Source organism: Coenobita brevimanus, chromosome 55 (assembly GCF_032717465.1).
Source record: "Coenobita brevimanus isolate Jiangsu-jjx chromosome 55, ASM3271746v2, whole genome shotgun sequence".
Classification (NCBI taxonomy): Eukaryota; Metazoa; Arthropoda; class Malacostraca; order Decapoda; family Coenobitidae; genus Coenobita; species Coenobita brevimanus.
In genome coordinates, this window is record NC_137008.1 from 52,805,389 (window position 1) to 52,825,997 (window position 20,609).

The following is a 20,609-nucleotide window of genomic DNA, read 5'->3' on the forward strand; positions in this document are numbered from 1 at the left end:
CGTCCCTGAATGTATCTTTACTACAAAACTAAGCACTTCCCACAATGAGTCAAGGTGTTCTCCTCTCCTCACTAAAGCTATTGAAAGTGACAAATAACATAACCAGCCATTTCCTACAGGTGCTGAATGGCCTTAACAACACTGAAAAAGATTATTTCTTATATATATACTACTACATCTTGTTACAGTACACACCAAAGTGTATAGCCTTTAATGGTGGACTGCAATAATCCATCTGAGATTACTACAGGGAAGAATTTGCCCTCACAGCAAATAAAGGCCAACACATTCCACGTTCATATTGATACTGGAATACAATATTTCATAAAATTAACAAATCATTCTACGAAATAAAAAGTACATAACATCTGTCATATAGAATAATACAATTACTTAGACTGAACCCGCCCATAACAATATAAACAAAAATCTGTATAACTGATGGCCTTTTACTCCAATACAGCTGTCACAGACTTTGAATGATGGTTTAGTGAAAACAGTTCACTGGCAGAAAACACCTGCCCCTCACAATTTATGTGGTGTGACCAACACTAAAACAAAGGGCACACAGCCACTGACTTAATGATCAGATCAGCAGCAAGTTTGGTAACTTCATCCCTACATCATCACACAATAAGTGTCAGATAATAATTCTTATGCTGACAATGCATTAATATAAACGATATGGAGAATATGGAGGATTACCTCAACTGCTATCTGCAATACAAGGAAATAAGTGTAACACTGCAATGAACAAAAGTGAATGAACATTTAGCAATGGCTAATGTCCAAAAGAGAAAATGCAGATTCCATCTCCACAGGTGGTTCTCATGCTCTATATTTTACTCTCTTCTTATACTCAATGATGCTTCCAGGGGTTGGGCCTCCTCCACTCTACTTAACTCTCTACAGCATTATTTCTGCACAAGAATATTTTCTTAAATTTTTGTTCACCCAGCTTATCTCTTCTTTAAGGGGGTTCAAGTTATGTCAAAATCACCATAGGCTATAGCCATGGGAAAATTCTCTCTTGATATCTTTACAAGGACACAGATCTCGACAAGAAGACTGTCCCCTATGTTGCAGAAATTACAAGGCTGTCACCATTACAAAATGTGCTAGGAGGGTCATTAAATCCCTCTGTCAATGTGATAAGGGATGATCTGCAAGCCCTCTTTCCCATCTATAATTACTAATAAGTTTCCTGTTATAAGAGTAAGAAGTGAGTGGCACTGTTTTCTCCCTACTAGACTGTAGTTACTGTTGTCATCGCCCCACACTCATCTGAAATGTTAACCAGGTGGACTGCAGGCAGAAGTTGCCCTTCTCCCATAGTTCATCAACTTCCTTTTGGGGGACGGGGAGAGAGAGATATAGGATATAAGCATGCAGTAAGGCCTCACAATATCAGTGTCACTATAGGAGGACGTCCCTCTCTAGCACTCATTATGTTAAAATACAGTAGTAATACACAGGCTATACAGAATCACCAGTCTCATGCCCTAAAATAATGGTACCAGTATCCTGCTTGCAAATAATTAATTCAATGCATAAGACAAGGCTAGGATGGGACAAAGCTGCAGCCAACACAGAACTTGAAGGCACATTGTAAGCTCACTAGCAGCTGTTGCTCACTAATACAAAAACTGATTAGATGACAACTACCAAAATATGGTGCAAATAAAACTATGTGAAACTATGAACAATGCATTACTTTACAGGATGCAGAGTTATTCTTTTGAGAAACTTCATACATTGCTTATTAGTTTGTGTATTTACAAGGTGAATAGCTTTTTTTATATTAATTTAAAATGCAAAACCAGAGTGCTGGTATTCATCATCATCATCACCCGGACCTCCTTTCCCACCTCCTGGACAGGGTGAGGAGTAGCAACGTCCAGACAGCCCAAGTTTGCCCGCTCCAATGGGCCACACTTCCATTCACTCAACATTCAAACCCCCGGAATCCTGGCTCTATCTGACACACCAAAAAACTTTCATCACATTCTGTAGCTTCACCTAAACATATCCGACAGAGTCATTCCAAACACTGTCATATTAAAATGGGGTGCCAAATCCCTGATCATGCACTTCTCATAACATTCATCCAGCCAGCTTGATCTCTTGTCAGTCCCCTAACCTCAACGACCTCCATACCTTTCTTCCTCACACACTCATCCACCATATCCCTCCACTTTTTCCTTGGCCTACCTCGCCTCCTCCCTCCTTCAAATTCGATAAGATATACCTTTTTCACCACTCTATTGTTATCCAATCTCTCCACATGGCCATACCATCCCAGTAAACTCTCTTCGATTCTGTTGTCCACAGGCTTCTTCACTTCGCATCTTTAACGAATCACATTATTTTGTATCCTATCCACGCTGCACTCCACATACATTCCTCAGCAGTTCCATCTCCACTGCTCTCACTCTTGACTTTTCATTTTCATGCCACATCATAGTCTCACATAGTTGGTCCTAACACTCCTTCATGTAAGCCTCATGCAGCTGCTACACTCAAAGCCACTGTTTCTTATCAAGGCCTTCATTGCACCAGCTACTTTCCTTCCTTGCAACACTTTACTTTCCACTTCACTTGCACATTTTCCTCTGTTTTCTATTACTGTACCCAAGTACTTGAACTCTCTCACCCATTTCAGTCTCTCTCCATTCACTAAAACATCACACTGGGGGTCACTTTCTCTCTCGATTACCATCACCTTACTCTTTTCTACATTTACTCTCACAGCACGAAGCTCACAGACATCAGCAAAACTGCGCTAGTCTACCAAGTTCATGTCCAGTATTTGCAAGTAGCACTGCATCATCAGCATACAGCATATCTGAGATATTCTATCCATCACCATTCATTATTCATTACCAACACCATCCCTCTCTCCATTACTCGTGTTTTTACTTCTCTCATCACCCCATCCATATATACACTGAACAACCATGGGGACATCACACAACCTTGCTGCATGCCTACAATAATTGTGAACCATTACTTTAGATGCCCATTTACTCTTACACATGCCTTACTTCCACCATAAAAACTCTTGACGGCACCTAGCAGCTTACCATCTACACCGTGTATGTGCAAAACTTTCAAGAATCCTTCTTTGTCTACTTTGTCATATGCTTTTCCCAGATCCATAAATGCCATAAACACCTTACAGTCCATCTCATAAACCTGCTATTTATTAAAAAAAAAAAAAAAACTTACTGGTTTTTGTGAGTGGAATATCTCTAGGGTCCAATTCTCCATCCAGCTTGAGGTCATTCCATATAGTGTCACCAGGGCCAGTGGGGTCAAAGCCAGGGCAGGTGGACACAGACACTCCAGGCTGCACAAACACTAATGATAAACAACACAGCCAACTTTCAAAACAACATACATCAACAGAAACCATTACACAGCCAACTTTCAAAACAACATACATCAACAGAAACCATTACACAGCCAACTTTCAAAACAACATACATCAACAGAAACCATTATCATCGCCACCCTAGTAATAGCAGTTTTAATTCTTTTATACAGTATCATTAGTTAATGTGGTGAAGTCCCATGAATGATCCCCCCTTTCCTGGGCTATAAATGAAATGAGACAAGAAATTATTTACACCACATGTGGTGGGTGTGGTTGCCATACACATATGACAATAAAAGAACTATGGTATTTCCTGCATTTTACTCAAACCTCTTTTGGTTACCTTAATGGGATGCAGAAAACACAGGTAACTTATTTTTACATATGATATGTATTCCTCAAAAGATCTGTGACTTCTGCTGAAGATCTCTCAACCCTGTGGACATAAGACTCAGGGTTCTGATGATAATTTGACTGCCTCTTACTAACCACACACTCTTCAAAGCTTTTGAATTTTCACAGTTAGGAGAGGATTTAAAGGTAACTGCACATTAATTCAAACAGCAAATTATAAGTGAATAATGAATAAAATGGAATGGATGGATAGGGATGCTGCAACCTTATGCAATCTTAGAACAGCTAAATCAATAACTCAAAGAGGATATAATACAGGCAGACCTGGTTTAACAATGCAACTGGTTAAGTAAAAATCTATTGCTGGGCGGGGTATCATATCTCGGGGTAGATTTAACATGTAAAGCATAAGGATGCATCTTTGAGCCTTGGGTTTCCCCTCCAACCAAGTCCTAAATCCACCCAAATGAGTCCAAAAACAAGTATCTAGCTAACCTAAACCCCTAAATAGCTTTAAAACAAGCTAAACTAAGCCTAAAACAAGATATAACTCAACTAAACCCAAAAATAAAATATGAAAATCATCAAAAATAAGTTTGGAAAAAATCAAACTTAGTATACTGTACCCCAAAATGACAATGTTCACCCCACCTATGACAAACATTAATCTAAGTCTAAAAACAGTTCATAAATCAACCTAAAAACAAAATTTAAGTCTAAAATATCATCAAAATAGGTTACAAAACAAACAAATAAACAAAGCCCATCGTTATACCAGAGTCCGGCCATCATTCGGCAGGATAGGACGGTATTTCTACCCCCATCACTGTGCCCGGGTATCGCATCTAGGGGTTATCTCAGGGTCTGCCTGTAGTACCGTTAAACACATTCATTCATTCATTGATCATCCAATCCTACGTTGCCCCATGAGGAACGTAGAAGCCCCGGGCTAGGCAGTTGATCCTGACATTTAAGATGAGAGTGACCTGCCTCACTCATCCCTGAGTGGCATTACATGAGCAATAAACCCCAACAACCCCTTGGATAATTATAAACCTTCACTGGCTCAATCCAATTGGAGCACAATAATTACCCACTAAACCACCAGGTGCCAAAATTTGGTTACTGTATACGGTTACCACCCAGTGTGGTGGTTTCCTGGGGTACTGGAAATCATTTGGCTTGTCACTCAGTGTACAGTCACCCATAGGCAGAAGGAAGAGGACAGAATGATGGAAAGAAAGACAGAAGAGGGAGTGTAAAGTCACCCATTGACAGAAGGACAAGGGAAGGTAGAAGAAAGAAAGGCAGAGGAGGATGAAAGGAGAGAAGGATGGAGGAGAGGAAAAAGGGCAGACACCCGAGAGCAGCACTACATCAAGTGAGTGGAGGGTGAACGCCCCCACTTACCACTAAAACAAATGTTAAATTGCAAGTTTTAACTCCTTCTACCCACAGGATCTCTTCTGTGTGAATCAAATCATCTGGTGGTAGTTAGGAAAAAGTAAAATATTATTCAGACTAAAGAAGCTAATGGACATGCATGTAACTCCTTAAGACTGAGGCATCTCTCCTAAGCCGAACCAAAACATATCAATCAATCAATCAATCATTTCCTGTGGCACCCTCGGGGATGCATAGGGCCTCGATGAACTCACACCACCACATCCTATCTTGTGCTAACTCCTCAAGATCTCCCCAACACTCATCTCCAGCTTCCCGTCTCATTGTCCTCACCCACGTCTCTTTTGGCCTTCCTCTACCTCTCCTACCAGGTGCCACCCACCCTGGTGTACCTCGTACTATTCCCTGTCTCCTATACACATGTCCTAGCCACTTCCATCGTAAGAATCTAACATATTCATCGATCGGCTGCACTCCCGTTATTTCTCTACTTCTACTATTTGGTATCCTTTCCCACCACTTAACTCCTAATATTCTTCTAAGTGCTTTATTTTCAAACACCAAGAATTTATTTTCCATAGTCACTGTGCTGTACCAAGACTCGTGTCCATAAATTAAGATACTCCTAACCATTACCTTATAAAGTTTGATTTTTGTATGCACAGAGAAATTGTTATTATTCCAAATATTTTTAAGCATTCCCATTGCCTGATTAGCCTTCTTTAACCTTTCCTCGAATTCAAAGTTCAAAGAACCATCCTTGGCTAAATAAGTACCTAAATATTTAAACCTATCAACTTGCTTTACAACCATACCTCCAATTACACATTCCTGCGCATTTTCCATATTCATATTGATTATTTCAGTTTTTCCACAATTAATAACCAAACCCACCTTGCGACCTTCACTCACCAAACAGTCCAACACTCTCTGCATCTCTTCTGGCCCATCACAAATCAAAACTATATCATCTGCATAATCTAAATCCAAAAGTTTCCTGTTCTCTCCCCAAAGTATACCTGCACCGGTTTCTGTTCCAACACGTTTCATAATGTAATCAATGACCAATATAAATAGTAAAGGCGATAGAACACCACCTTGAATTACTCCGGACTTGACTTCAAACGAATCACTCAGACAACCATCAACCATCACTTTACAAAATGTGTCCTCATGCATGTTCATAATGACCCTCACAAACTCCTCTGGTATTCCATAATGTCTCATGATCTTCCCCATAGACTCTCTCGAAACACTATCAAAAGCCTTTTCAAAATCAACAAAACAAAGACTTAACGGTACTCTCATTTCATTAACTTGCTGCATCAAATGCCTAACTATAAAGATCTGATCATTGCAACCACGTCCCTTTCTAAAACCAGCCTGTTCATCCCTCAGAATACCCTCAACCACCGGCTCCAACCTATTTAACAACACTCTACTGAAAACTTTCAAAGCTATCGGTGACAAAGAGATTCCCCTCCAATTACCACATTCACTCAGGTCTCCTTTCTTCGGAACTTTAACAATTACACCATTCTTCCAAACTGATGGTAGTAACCCCCTCACCCATATCTTATTGAATAGCTTGGTCAAGATCATTATTAATCTATCCCCCTCCACTTTAAACATTTCCGGAAATAAACCATCCTCCCCTGGTGCCTTATTATTCTTTAACTGTTTTACTGCTTTCTCCAATTCTGCAAGCCTCAACTCTCCTGTTTCTATATTTAAATCTTCCTGAGCAGACGGTATATCCTCTTCTGGTGGTATTGGTCTATTAAGAACTGTCTCAAAATGCTCTTTCCATCTATTTTTAATATCTCCATCTTTGGTCAATAAATTTCCTTCCCTGTCTCTAATTGGTATTTCCTTGCGTTTACCTGCATTACCACTCAGTTCTCTAATCGATTCATATGCTATTCTTTGACTCTGTCCATCATTTTTGTTTATTAGGATTTCAGTCTCTGCAACCTTTTCATCCACACATCTTCTTTTATCTCTCCTAGCTAACCTTCTTACTTCTGAATTCAAACTCCAGTACGCAGCTCTTGCTAATTCAATCTCTCGTTCATCAACGCATTGCATCTCACTCCTCAATTTAGCCTCACCTCTCTTTTTTATCATATCCCACGTTTCCTCTGATATCCATTTCTTTCTCCTGAATCTATGTCTCCTTCCAATCGTACATTCAGCAGTCTCATGCAAAACTTTGTTCACATCCTCCCACATCTCATCTACACTTCTCTCCCCCTCTTCCAACGTTTCCAACACCAAAAACCTATTTCTGCATTCTAATCTGAATTCCTCCTTTTCTTCTCCTTCTCTTCTAAGCTTAACAATATCGTATCTACCAACACCAGATTTTTCCTTCTTCTGATTTTTAAGTTTAAACCTTATTTTTGCAATGCTGAGTTGATGGTCACTACCAATATCCGCTCCCCGTTTAACATGAACATCTAGCAGAGAACTTCTATGCCTCCTACTGATAGCGATGTGATCAATCTGATTTTTATATTTTCCACACGGCGACACCCAAGTTGTCTTGTGTATATTGCAATGCTGAAAGAGTGTGCCCCCGATGACTAAGTCATTTGCTAGACAGAAGCTTCCAAACCTCACTCCGTTTTCACTCATCCTACTACCAACTCCCATCTTACCCATACATGCCTCAAATCCCTCATTTGAACAGCCCATTACTGCATTAAAGTCTCCAACGCAGATCAAAACATCATGTCTAGGTACCCTTCCTACTCCTTCTTGCAACTTTTCATAAAATGTGTCTTTCCTTTCATTGAGTGCATCATTAGTAGGTGCATAACACACAAACAGACTGATGTTGCCATGATTTGATTTAAACCGTGCGTATAGCAATCGCTCATCTATAGGATCCCACTCACATAAAGCCTTATTTGCTTTACAACCCAGCAACAATCCTACTCCCTGATAATGCATTCCGTCCTGTCGGCCAGATATCAATAAACGTATACCATCCTCCAAATCCAACTTATCGACTCCAGTTAATCTAGTTTCTGTCAGAGCACAAATATCAAGTCCGTAATTTTGAAAAACCTTCACTAACTCATCGATTTTACCGTCATGATTTGGCGTTCTCACATTCCAGTTACCAATTTTAATTGTATTTTTTGCATTGACAAAGGAATTAGATTGTAACTGAGGCAACCGTGAGATTCTTAGCACCCCCTGCCCATTTAAGGGCTGCACGGGACTGGGGGCCATTATTGTTCTTTCAGAGTCCATCAAGGTTTCTTTGGCTAACTTCCTGAACACCTCGCCATTGTGTTGCAGTCGCAGTAGGCAGCTAACTTGCCTGATTGCCCACACCCGAAAGACCCAGCTATGCTGTAGCCAGTCACGTGCCGGCATGCTTCCCAGCCATTTCACTCTCAAGGAGTTCCTCTGCCAGAGAAAGCAACCACCCCCCTGCTCCCGAGGGCTTTTGATCTGTGTAGGTAGAGGGCGATCACTCCCTCACTAGCCATATACAGTGTATATACAGTGTATAGGCTACACTCACCACATATAAATATAATATTAAAAAAAAAGATGTCCTCAGATGGATGAGGCTAATGAAGCTTCAGTCAAATTAGAAACAAAAAATCTATCTATCTATCTATATACCTAGGCTGCTTCCCCCAAGGAAAGGGAGGTAGCCGAGACAGGATGACTCACTCTCCATTTACTCATCCATTCAAACACATTCATTCGCATCTTAGCTCCAAAGGGGAGAACGGACAGATCCTCACCGCATCACACCACACAAGGGTCAACTGCGCAATGCAATCAGTGACATCCGCAGCAGGGCCCGACAGCAGAACTGGTTTACCCCTGCCACATCATAACAGACCCATCCCCTTACCCGCACCTGACCTGACTAGCTGATCAGACCAAATGCGGGAGAATATCCCCTCAGGGCTGCGTCATCACTTATTCATTCACAATTTCTCTCCATTTACTTCTGTCACGCACAGCCACTCTTCCTTGCTCAACAGACATCCCTCTCGCATCCAGCGCTCTCTTCACACTGTCCATCCATCCTATTCGTGGTCTTCCTCTCAGCCTTACACCTCTCACATCAGATCTAGTTATCTTTTTCACCAATCGCTCATTATCCATTCTCTCCATATGCCCAAACCATTGCAACACCCTCTGCTCAACTCTACCAGCCATCTCCCGAACAACTCCAGTTCTCCTTCGCACTCGATCCATACGCGTCACTCCACACATACTCCTCAGACATCTCATCTCCATTACATTCAAACTTTTCCTCTCTGCTACACCCATATTCCATGTTTCAGCCCCATATAATGCAGTCAGTACCACAACACCCTCATACAGCCTTCTCTTTACATCCATTCTAAGCGAACGACATTTAAACACTTTTTTCATTCCTCCCAGCACCTTTCCTACTTCATTTATTCTAAACTTCACTTCTGAAACAAAAAATAATAATCAATATACATATTAAAGCAATATTATGTGCATACTAATACGGGTTGTATTAAAGACAGTACTTGTGTTTATGATATGAATCCCCCCCCCCAAAAAAAAAAGTAGGCAAATAGTACACAATAGAAAATGTTGTGCAAAACTAACCAGTTGCTTAATGGCTAAACAGTAACGTAGATTCAGACTTCTCAGTGTCTGGTGAAGAACCACACCTTTGACATGTGTGTCCTCTAACACTCGTTCAAAGGTCTCACTCCAGCATTCACCTGCAACAAAGCAGTACAATATTCACAAACATTAGACATTTTAAAAATGTATGTGAGCACACTGGTGTCAACGAATATTTCCCTGACTATATAGTCATGATATTTTCTATAAATCTATCTCAAAAGCAATAGTTACAATAATCACAAAAGATCACATATTTCTTGAAAGTTTATGAGTATGTATGTATCAAAGGATATTTCTCTGTTTTATGTGCAATTCTCTAATTCTGCAATTCAGACTACAACTTTAAGAAAAAACTGCACTACCAGTACAACAGAAATTGTGTAAGATGTTCTTTGCACATTCAGCAATGCTCTTCAAGCCTTTGTTGCCTTTCCCAATACTCTCAAGAATACAATTCAGTGCATCCATGTTCATCCAAGATTCCTAAGACAAATAATGAATATCTTAAATATTAATACCACTGTCCAAGACATGACCTGCACATTGGGGGAAAAAAAAAAAATCCGGGGTTAGTACCGGCACCTCCAGTGGCATCTCATTATTTCCAAAGTAGAGGACAATACTGCAGTACCTACCATCTTTATCTTCACTTCCACCAGTCCCATTTTTGAATGTGAAAGTAATGGACACATCTCTTGGTTCGGCATTATTATTTTCTATTGTCCACACAAAGACACCAACTGGTAAGCAGGAATCCTGAAAAAAACATACCAGGCAGTAATTTATAGTAACTTACCTCCAAAAGCTTTCACATAAATTGCTGGATACTGTATTATCTTCATCTTCAAAGGTCACACATATTACGGTAACAATCATCATCATCATCATCGTCACCCTTTTTCCCCATCTAAAAAAAGATTGCATTGGGGAGGACCTATAAACAAAGAAACTGAAGGCATAAAAGTTGGAGAATTATCAACAATGAGCCAAGTGACCTAGATAAAAAAAAAACATTCATAAATCATTCAAGTGTTCAAAAACCCAGTTCCACAAACATAACCATCAGCATTCAGTCACCCAGAAAAATAAAAATTGGGCATTAAACTTACTGTCTGCTTCCCCATGCATACATCATTTACCCATGTCAACCCCCTCTCAATGCATTATTTTCACTAATTTCCATACCACACTTTCTCACATTCATTTACCCCATCCAACCGCCTTCTTGACCTCCTTGTACTTTCACGTTTACTCACAAACATTCTGCCAGTCTATCTACTGTGATATATGGCAGTGTACCAGTGGGAGTGTTCGGTCAGCGAGTATGTTGGATATCGAAGCAATTTTCCTCATAAGATACTGAAGAAAAGTCAGAGCTGCGTTCCAAACCCAAACTCTCATATACCTTACTCAATCAATAGAGAATGACACAGAAATGCCATAGATAATATTATTATCCACATAAACAATGTTACTGCTAAAAAATGGCACAGCAAACATCACATGCAGGAGGGTAGGCTGGTGGAACATGCGGCGTTCAACACCACTTCAGGCAACTAAACAGCCAGGCAGGCTGTTGGCAGTATGCCAAGTGAGGGGTGGGGGAAGACAGGGGGATAGGGAGGGAGACAGGTGGAGGTGGGGGAGGGTGAAGGGACAGGGAAGGAGGCAAGAAAGCCAAACATCCCTACTATGCCCAGGGATGCCCCCTTATCTCACTCACTCACTCACACTCACTCTCTCACCATTTTCACTCACTCATTCACTGACTCACTCACTTACCACTATCACTTACTCACCACTCTCTCTCACTCACACACACACACACACACACACACACACACACACAGAAGAGATGGAGGAGTGGGGGAGGGCAGGGGGATGGAGGCAGACAACCAGGGGTGAGGGAAGACAGGGGGACAGGGAGTGAGACATGCCTGGCAGTGCTGAGTGTGGTAGGAGATGGAGGAGGGATGGGATAGAGAAGAGAGGGAATGGAGGGAGGAAGGGAGGACCGTGAGGGCCTCGTTTCAAACCTAGGGAGAGGCGAGATGTCGGACTGGAGAGGCAGGATGTTAGACTAGCAAGGCGACGAACATTCAAACTGTTCGGATTGTGGGAATGTTCCCCTATTTCTTGTGGTCGGTCTAGCAAAGCATCGATTATCGATGCGCCGGATAACAGGGTATGGATGTATTTGGTAACCTATCCATCATACACAGTTGTGAAGTACGGTATAGGTAGAAAGGCAGATGAAAATATAACTGGAAATATACAGGTATAAAACTTGAAACATGACAGACTTTGTACAGCTGTGAAGTGAATGTATAAGGAACTGTATACACAATAAAATATGATGAATACTGGTACTGTATTATATAACTGCATGTGCAGCTAATTTTGCAGGACATGTAATGTGATAGTTTAGGTCATTTACATTCCTCTTCTTAATTCTGCTTCTTTTGTGTGCGTGTCGGAAATGATGACAAATAAAATCATGTATGGTATATGGCTGACCTTGTAGTTGTGTGGTATGACAGGTGACACCTGGCGACAGATAAGCCTGATGCTCTGCTCCTTAATATTGTAGACGGTCCATGAGCGAGGATACAGCCCACAGTACAGCCCATCTCCACCACTGAAGCCCCACTCCCATGACCCCAGGCACCGCTTTGGTTTGCTGTAATAAGTCATTGGGCAATCTGTTGAAGTCATATTTCCTCTTTTATTCTTTGACCACAATATACAGTGGGCCTCATGGACCATGTCCCTAAGTACCATAAGCTTTTTCCTGTCACATGGCTGACCTCACCATAACCACATTTTCCACTTATGAGAAGGTGTTTACTTATACAATACACAGACTGCCACTGCCACAATAGTCGAAGCCTCAAAAAGGTCATGTGGTAATGTGATTTATTATAGCATGTTGCTTGAAGCCCATTCAGTGTCACTCTTCTTATGTCTGTTTTACCTCTGTACAGCAGTATGTCATTAGAAAGCATATCATTAGGTAAGTGGAGTCATATGGTATTTACTAGGGAAAGCAGTGGTCATGCTAGAGACATGGTTAACACAAGAGCTTTATAATTATGGGCTGAAGGGGTCCCGATACATGGTTCCTGCTTACATGGTAAGATTTATCGAGACATGAATTAAGAACAGTGTCTCAAGGTGCCCACTGTACTAAATAAGTTTTTTATTATTTAAGAATATCCTATACAAAGATATTATGCTTACATTCTGCATTATTGACCATTTGGCAGCTCTGTTCCCATACACATGCAATCTCATGACCTGTACTGCATACTAAACACGAAATAGTTCTTTAATATTAATAGCATAGAACACTACAAACCTATTTCACACAGCATCCTAATTTAACATTACACATGAGAATTTGTACTCAGCACAACTTACCTTTGTGTTGATAAAACTTTCTGATATAGTGTGTTTCCCTTAGGGTCCCTGATTGTCACAAGGAACTGATTGGCCAATACAGTCTGATATTCATAGATGCCAGGAACCATCTGGTATCTACAAAACTCTCCACGAAACCCACGACCAATGGTACCTGACCCAATTCCACCCAGCGGAACACCTGCAAAAGATTAACACCTCTCCACAGCTGTACTGTATGTTAGGCATAATAAATTTATATGTACAACACTGAAAATACTGTACGAATACTATACAGTGCCTAACCTTAAAGGCTTTGAAAATGACAAAGTATTACTGTACTGTACAAAGGATTTGGTATTGGCTACGTGGAATGTAAGAGGAGCGAATGATGAGGTGAAAGAGAGAGAGATTGTCCAGGTGCTTGAGGGTGCAAAAGTGGATGTATGTGGAATGACTGAAACAAAATGGAGAGGAGAAAGTGTGAGAGAATGGGAGTATGGATAGGGTATATGTGCAGGAGTTGGTGAGAATGAGAGGGCAAAGGAAGGAGTATGTATAGTTGTGAGTGAAAGATGGAAGAAGAGCATAAGACAGTATGGATCAGTTGGGTCAAGGATTGTGTGGGTAAAGTTGAAAGCTGGAATACAAATGTGGGCGATTGTGTGTGTGTATGCACCAACGCAAGATCGTGCTAGCAGAGTGAGAGAAAAGTTCTAGACAAATGTTGAAGTGTGCATGGAAAAGTTTGGAAGGAATGAGAGAGTGTTTTTGATCGGTGATATGAATGGTAAAGTAGGGAATGTGAAGGTGGATAGAATAGTTGGTGAGTGGGGTGTGCCTGCTGCGATAGATGAGAATGGCAGTGCGTTAGTGGACATTTGTGCTGGGAGGGGGTTGGTGATAGCCAATACCCTCTTCAGGCATAAAATGATCCACAGGTATACATGGCGAGTGATGAGAAGGGTGGGTGGTGAACTGAATGAAAGGAAGGCAATGACTGATTATGCGTGTATGGATGAAAGGATGCAAAGATGTGTAATGGATGCAAGAGCTTATAGAGGTTGGGGGAGTGGACTTTCTGACCACTACTTGGTGGTGGCCAGAATAAGGATACAAGTAAGATGGAGGAAAAGAAGAAGGGAAAGACGAGAGGAAGGAGTAGTTGCAAGGAGAGTGGAAAGGTTACAAGAGGATGAGAAAAAGGCAGAGTATAAGAGAGAAGTGGAGGAACGATTGGGCAAATATGAATTGGAGCAGATGGGGGACGTGGAAGGTGTGTGCAGGATATTTACAGAAGAAATATGTGTAGCATGTGATGTGGTGTGTGAGAGGAAGAGAAGACGGAGGGGGGTGCAAAGAACAGTGTGGTGGACTGAAGAGGTGAGACAGGGTGTGGCACAAAAGAAGAAAGCATACAATGAATGGATGAGAAATAAGGGTGTGGAAGAAGTTGAGAGGCGGAAGAGAGAGTTATATGCAGAAAGAAAGAGAGAGGTGAAAAGATTAGTAAGAGAGAGTAAGAAGAGAATGGATGAGGAATTTGGAAGGAATTTCAGTGTAATGTGGAGGGACTGTAAGAAGATGTTCTGGAAAGAGGTGAAGAGAGTAAGACAGGGTGGAAGTGATGTTAGCAGGGGAGTGAAAGATAAAAATGGTAGATTACTAGTGGAGAAGGGAGAAAAAGTGAGCAGATGGAGAGAACACTTTAAGGAATTGTTGAACACACAGGATGGAAGTAATGCGAGTATAAGTGGCTGGGGAATGGTTGGGAGAAGGAGGGAGGTGAGAAGACAGGAAGAAATCAGCAGGATAGAAGTTGTGGAAGCAATGAAGAAAGTTAAATTGTGGAAAGCCCCAGGAATTGATGGAGTGTGTGGTGAAATGCTGAAGCATGGGGGAGAGATAGTAGTAGAATGGATGTGGAAGATGTGCAGATTGGCCTGGGAGGAAGGTAGAGTCCCGGAGGATTGGAAGTCAAGTATAATTATTCCCTTGTACAAAGAAAAAGGGGAAAAAGAAGTGTGTGGTAATCATAGGGGCATTTGTCTTCTTAGTATAATGGGAAAAGTGTATGGTAGGATACTTATTGACAGAGTTAGAGAAAGAACAGAGGAATTAGTTGGAGAAGAACAGGGAGGCTTTAGGAAGGGAAGAGGTTGTGTAGATCAGATATTCATTCTTAGATCTTTAGTGGAAAAGTATCTAGAGAAGGGAAAGAAGTTGTATGCGGCTTTCATGGATTTGGAGAAAGCATATGACAGGGTGGATAGACAAGGATTGTGGAAAGTATTAAGAATATATGGAGTAGATGGAAAGCTGTTGAATGCTGTGAAGAGTATGTATGATGGTGCTAAGGCTGCAGTGTGTGTGGATGGTGAACTAAGTGAATTTTTATCTTTGGAGGTTGGGTTGAAACAGGGATGTGTCATGTCTCCATGGTTATTCAATCTGTTCATGGATGGGGTAATAAAAGAGGTAAAAGGTAGGGTAGTGGATGTTGGAGTGGCCCTGGTGAGAGAGGATAGTGTTTGGAAACTCCCTGTACTGTTGTTTGCAGATGATACTGTGTTGTTGAGTGAAGACGAAGGGGAGCTGCAAGGCTTGGTGGATGAGTTTGGGAGAGTGTGCAAGAAACAGAACCTAAAGGTGAATGTAGGGAACAGTAAAGTAATGGTCTTTGAGAGAGGTGAAGTCAGTGAATGTACAGCGAGGTTGGATGGTGAGGAATTGGAAAATGTGAGTACGTTTAAGTACTTGGGTAGTGTGATGAGTAAGGATGGAGGTTTGGAGGGTGAAGTGCTTGAAAGGGTACAGCAGGGAAGAAAGGTTGCTGGTTCTTTGTAAGCAGTGATAAGAAACAGGGAAGTGAGCATGGATGTGAAAAAGTTACTACATGACAGTATTGTGATACCAATTCTAATGTATGGAAGTGAAGCTTGGACGTTGTTGGAAGGACACAAGAGTGAGAGCAGTGGAAATGAGTTATTTAAAAGGAGCCTGTGGAGTCACATGGAGAGACAGGCTGACGAATGAGGATATAAAGGAGCGTTGTGGTGTGGATGTGGATGTGATAGGAAGTGTTATGAGGAACACACTGAGGTGGTTTGGCCATGTGGAGAGGATGGAGGGTGAAAGACTGACGAAGAAAGTGTATGTGAGTGAGGTGGAGGGGGGAAGAGGGAGGGGGAGGCCAAGGATGAGATGGAGGGATGGGGTGGAGAGGTATATGAGAGAGGGGGGTGTGAGTTGGGAGAAGGGCAGTGAAATGGCGGGAGACAGGATGACGTGGAGGCGATTTGTTTGTGGCCACCCCAAACGGGATTGTGGCGTCTGGCAATAGATAGATAGATAGATTACTGTATTTGCAACATTATCAGTAAATTACAGTTATACTCGAAAATTATTCCATCAGTGGTCATACATCAAGTACCAGTAAACTTACATGAATAATAAATTAAGACAATGCATTGAGCAGCACAAAATGTAGTTTGGTACATACCATACATCTGCTTTCCATGCATCATGGTAATACAGTCAATCCAAGGCTTGCGACCACGTGCCCTCGTGTAAACATACCACACAAGATACCTGTACAGTTCACGAAACAAACACTTCTTAAAATACAAAACATAAAAGCATCATTGATATACTAAAATTTTTGCAGAAATGCTTGCTATCAACCCTTTGTTTGTGGCCACCCCTTACAGAATTAACCCTCTCAGGAACGATGACACAAATTGCGCCATATCAGTGTTAGGCGGAAGAGTAACCGATGACACAAACTGCGTCATTTTTTGACAAAAATATTCACCAAAAATTCAGTTTTAGCAGTAAGTCTGTCAAACTTGGGTGGGTTACAGGGGAGGGTGTACATAATTTACATAAAGTATATGTTAGTTACAGGTTCAATAACAATAAAAGAAACAAATCGTACATTTTAGGCAATTCTTTTATAGTTTTTTGGCGATGTACTCAAAGACTATTGGTCATATAAAATTTCCAAAAACACCACAAGAAAGCTCATGAAATTCTGCGTCTAGACATATGCTTTGCTCTTGCACCAGGATACTGGAAAGTTATTTGAAGCTATTTTCACTCATTAACAAGTTTACTCTCATTGCATTTCTGTACTTTTACTCATCAGTTTTGTGTGTTTTTAAATAGCTTATATGATAAACACCAGCAAAGACAATGGTATACAATTTATACCAATTATACCAATTTCAAGGGTCAAATTTGGCTGTGGATATGCTTTTCTTTGTGTGAGCAAGGAAACAGCCATAACTGGGTTCTCTGCTCTGTTCATGTCCCAGAAACTTACTGAAAAATTACAGTTCCTGAGAGGATTAAGGCATCTGGCAATATACAGACTAACAGAAGTAAAAAAATCTGACCAGAGATCTGAAAAAAGACAAAAGAGAAATGGATGATAAAACTGGCAACAGGATGGCAAATAATGCAAGTGCAACACCGCACACACACACAAAAAAAAAGCAAGGGAGAGGGGAATACACCATAATGACTTGTTGAAAATCATCTCTAATGAAATGTACTCTAAGTCAATGTGACAGGTTACCTAGTCTACAGTAATGTTTAGGAAATGTAACATTTTTATTGTCACACAACAAAAATGGTATGGTACGGCAATTTTTTTTTTTTTCTCAGCTCATACTCAATTTCGTGATAAACCTTTGTTTCCTTTTTCAGATTCATTCAATAAATACCCTCACTTCCACCAGATATGACCAGTTTTTGAGATATGGCCTCCTTTCTGCAATATGTTAATTACAATCCATTTAAAGTATTAACCTACCCTGATGACACAATCTAAGCTAGATCCCAAGCAATTCAGTCCTAACCCAAACAATTTCTAACTATACCTTAGTAACTGGCCTCACATTCCTGAAGAAACAATAGCAGGAATGAGGCAGTGCCAGTTACTTTTACACAGGCTGTGGCAAAACTGAGTTGCCATGCCATAATTCTGCAGATGACTGGCTTGAATGACTCAAACTCTGGTCCCCAACTAGCTGGTTAAATAATGTTGCATCTCCATCATTGCTGATTTCTCATGGAAGTGTCATACAGAGAAGGGTGTTTGCACAGGTGACATCTTCCTTCAGAACATGTGTAAAAAACTGGATCAATTTTGGGTTGAAAAAAGAATACGGTAACACACACACACACACACAAAATTAACCCCAGGGATAGGTACCTCATCAACTGAATGTCATTATTTGGCATGATACAAAACGACCATACTCTGTAATTAAAAGGAATGGTTTCTCAACCCTTCATCCAAACCAATATGAAATAATCTGGCAGCTAAAAAAAAAAAAAAACATGACCCATGAACAAAAGTGTGTACTCAAGGTAACATGAAGGTTGAGAATATTATTTTTTGCCATTTACCACAACATATTGATGCATCCATATATACCCTAACTTTCCACACAAATGCAACATCACCAAAAAAATTATCAAACGTCAACTACTTACTGAATGAGACTGATAACTGTCTAATAAAATTGTATGTTACCTGTGACCTAGAGATTTTCCAGTTACCTCATAAAGAGAGGCATCAGTTGGGGAAGCTGGCCTAGCCTTGGCCTGATCTTCTGATCCCGTCTTTCTGGAAATTTATGATCCAGTGGCACCATCCAGCCATGGCGAGGGAAACGGGATGTGTTTTCCAGCCTTGTTCCTTCGGCTTGATCCTGCAGTACATCAGCCGCCAACCCCGCCATCGCTGCATTACCCTCACCACCCCTCACGTCTTTCTGTCAACATCAGCTGTTCTCTGTTAGTGTTAGAATTTTTTACATGTTTAAATTATGCAGAGCTCATACAAAGATAATTCTGGTATAAATTCCTGTTTGTTGATTGTAAAAACTACCACTCTGAACATGTTCAGGACCCACTAAATGGAGCTTGAGTTTACATATTTTGTACAAAGGAGCATGAGGCTTAATTTGGTAGCTCCCATTTATTTCATTACAATGGAATCAGTTTTCACCTGGATTCAATGTGCGTTTAGAATTGTTACTCGACATTCCTTGGGTTTCCAATGAAAAAGAACACGCCACATAGCAAATTCCAGTGAAGAAGGAGAAGGGTTCAAGAACTTCAAGGGTCAAGTAACAAATCAATAAGTAACAAGTGCTCACATTTTAAGTTATGGTGCACATTGGGTTATGTTTGTGGACCAAATCAATACAGACTTCAAAGCAACTGTACAGGTACCTTCTCAGAGAATGTAAGAAGCTACCTGAAGAGTCGCAAAGTTACTACCGTCATTTTATACGCCAGGTAATGACGGACGTTACCTTTTTCTCACACATGTAAGCTTCATTTTAATTAGTACGGTCTGTGATTATTGTTTTGTCTTTGATTCAGCCAACAAGAGCTTTTATACTGAAGCATATTTTAAATGGGTGTTATTTTACAAGTTGCCAATATGCAGTTGAAGGATATTGCCACCATAAACGCATAGTAATTACCTGAGAATGCTAATGAACCCCCATAACCCCATTCAGAAATCGATATTTACAGAGATGTTGAATTTAATTAAAATTCCCCCAAAAACCATACCTTTGATCTTGATGGCCAGTCCGTGTAAAAAAATGCGTGCATTCGTACCGGTACTTGTGTTTCTCCTTCCATTGACCGCCACATGCACCTGCTAGGTCTGTTTCACCTACTCATAGGCGTACTTTGTGTCACGTGATGGTATTATACCAATCAGTTTGAAGCAGTCTTTGATTCCTTGTTGGTGGAAAATTCAAATCCTTCTTGCTGTGGTTTCTGACGAAGAAGGATGTGATCTGAGCACTGGGTGTAATATTGATTATTTATGTGTTATTAATCGTTTCCACTCGGAACCGGAAGAAGCCGTTGGGTTATTGAGAAAACTTGGTGTATTTTTTCTGCAAGTTATTGATGAGATTTGAATGATTTTAACCTTCAGTTTTTCTGGAAATGCTTCAGTTTGCCTTTTCCAATCATGAACTTTGGATGAGGAGGTGAAATTAAGTATTTTCAACAGGAAACGAAGGCAAAAATCACTCTAATCGCATAAAAAACCACCAGAATATACTGCATTACCTGGACCATCGTCTCTCTAAGTTAAGCATTCTGCTGCAGCGTGTTTGGTTTGGTTAGTTTAGGTCTGTTTGGTTTGGTTTACCAGTTGTGCAGTTTATTTATTTATTTATTTTTTTTATTTGATTTTTTACTTCATTTTATATAGGTTAGGTTAGGTCTGTTTGGTTAGTTTAACCGGTTGTGCAGTATATTTTTCTGGTGGGTTTTGATGCGATTTGAGTGATTTTTACCTTCATTTTCTGTTGGTTAGGTTAGAGGAGGTTAGGTCTGTTTGGTTAGGTTAACCGGTTGTGGAGCATATTTTTCTGGTGGTTTTTGATGCGATTCC

The 20,609-nt window shown here is 40.7% G+C and overlaps 1 protein-coding gene across 1 annotated transcript in view; it reads right to left on the reverse strand.

Annotated features, from left to right (window-relative positions):
• Positions 1–18,924, reverse strand: part of LOC145401324 (non-lysosomal glucosylceramidase) — a 39,302-nt gene extending 20,378 nt beyond the window's left edge. The window contains exons 1-7 of the mRNA XM_080273650.1: positions 18,743–18,924; positions 16,677–16,765; positions 13,196–13,376; positions 12,293–12,455; positions 10,411–10,531; positions 9,752–9,870; positions 3,229–3,349 (exon numbers count right to left, since the gene is read on the reverse strand). Coding sequence (XP_080129776.1) covers positions 3,229–3,349; positions 9,752–9,870; positions 10,411–10,531; positions 12,293–12,455; positions 13,196–13,376; positions 16,677–16,765; positions 18,743–18,924 — 976 coding nt within the window. The remainder of the gene's footprint in view (positions 1–3,228; positions 3,350–9,751; positions 9,871–10,410; positions 10,532–12,292; positions 12,456–13,195; positions 13,377–16,676; positions 16,766–18,742) is intronic.
• Between the last annotated feature and the right edge of the window lie 1,685 nt (positions 18,925–20,609).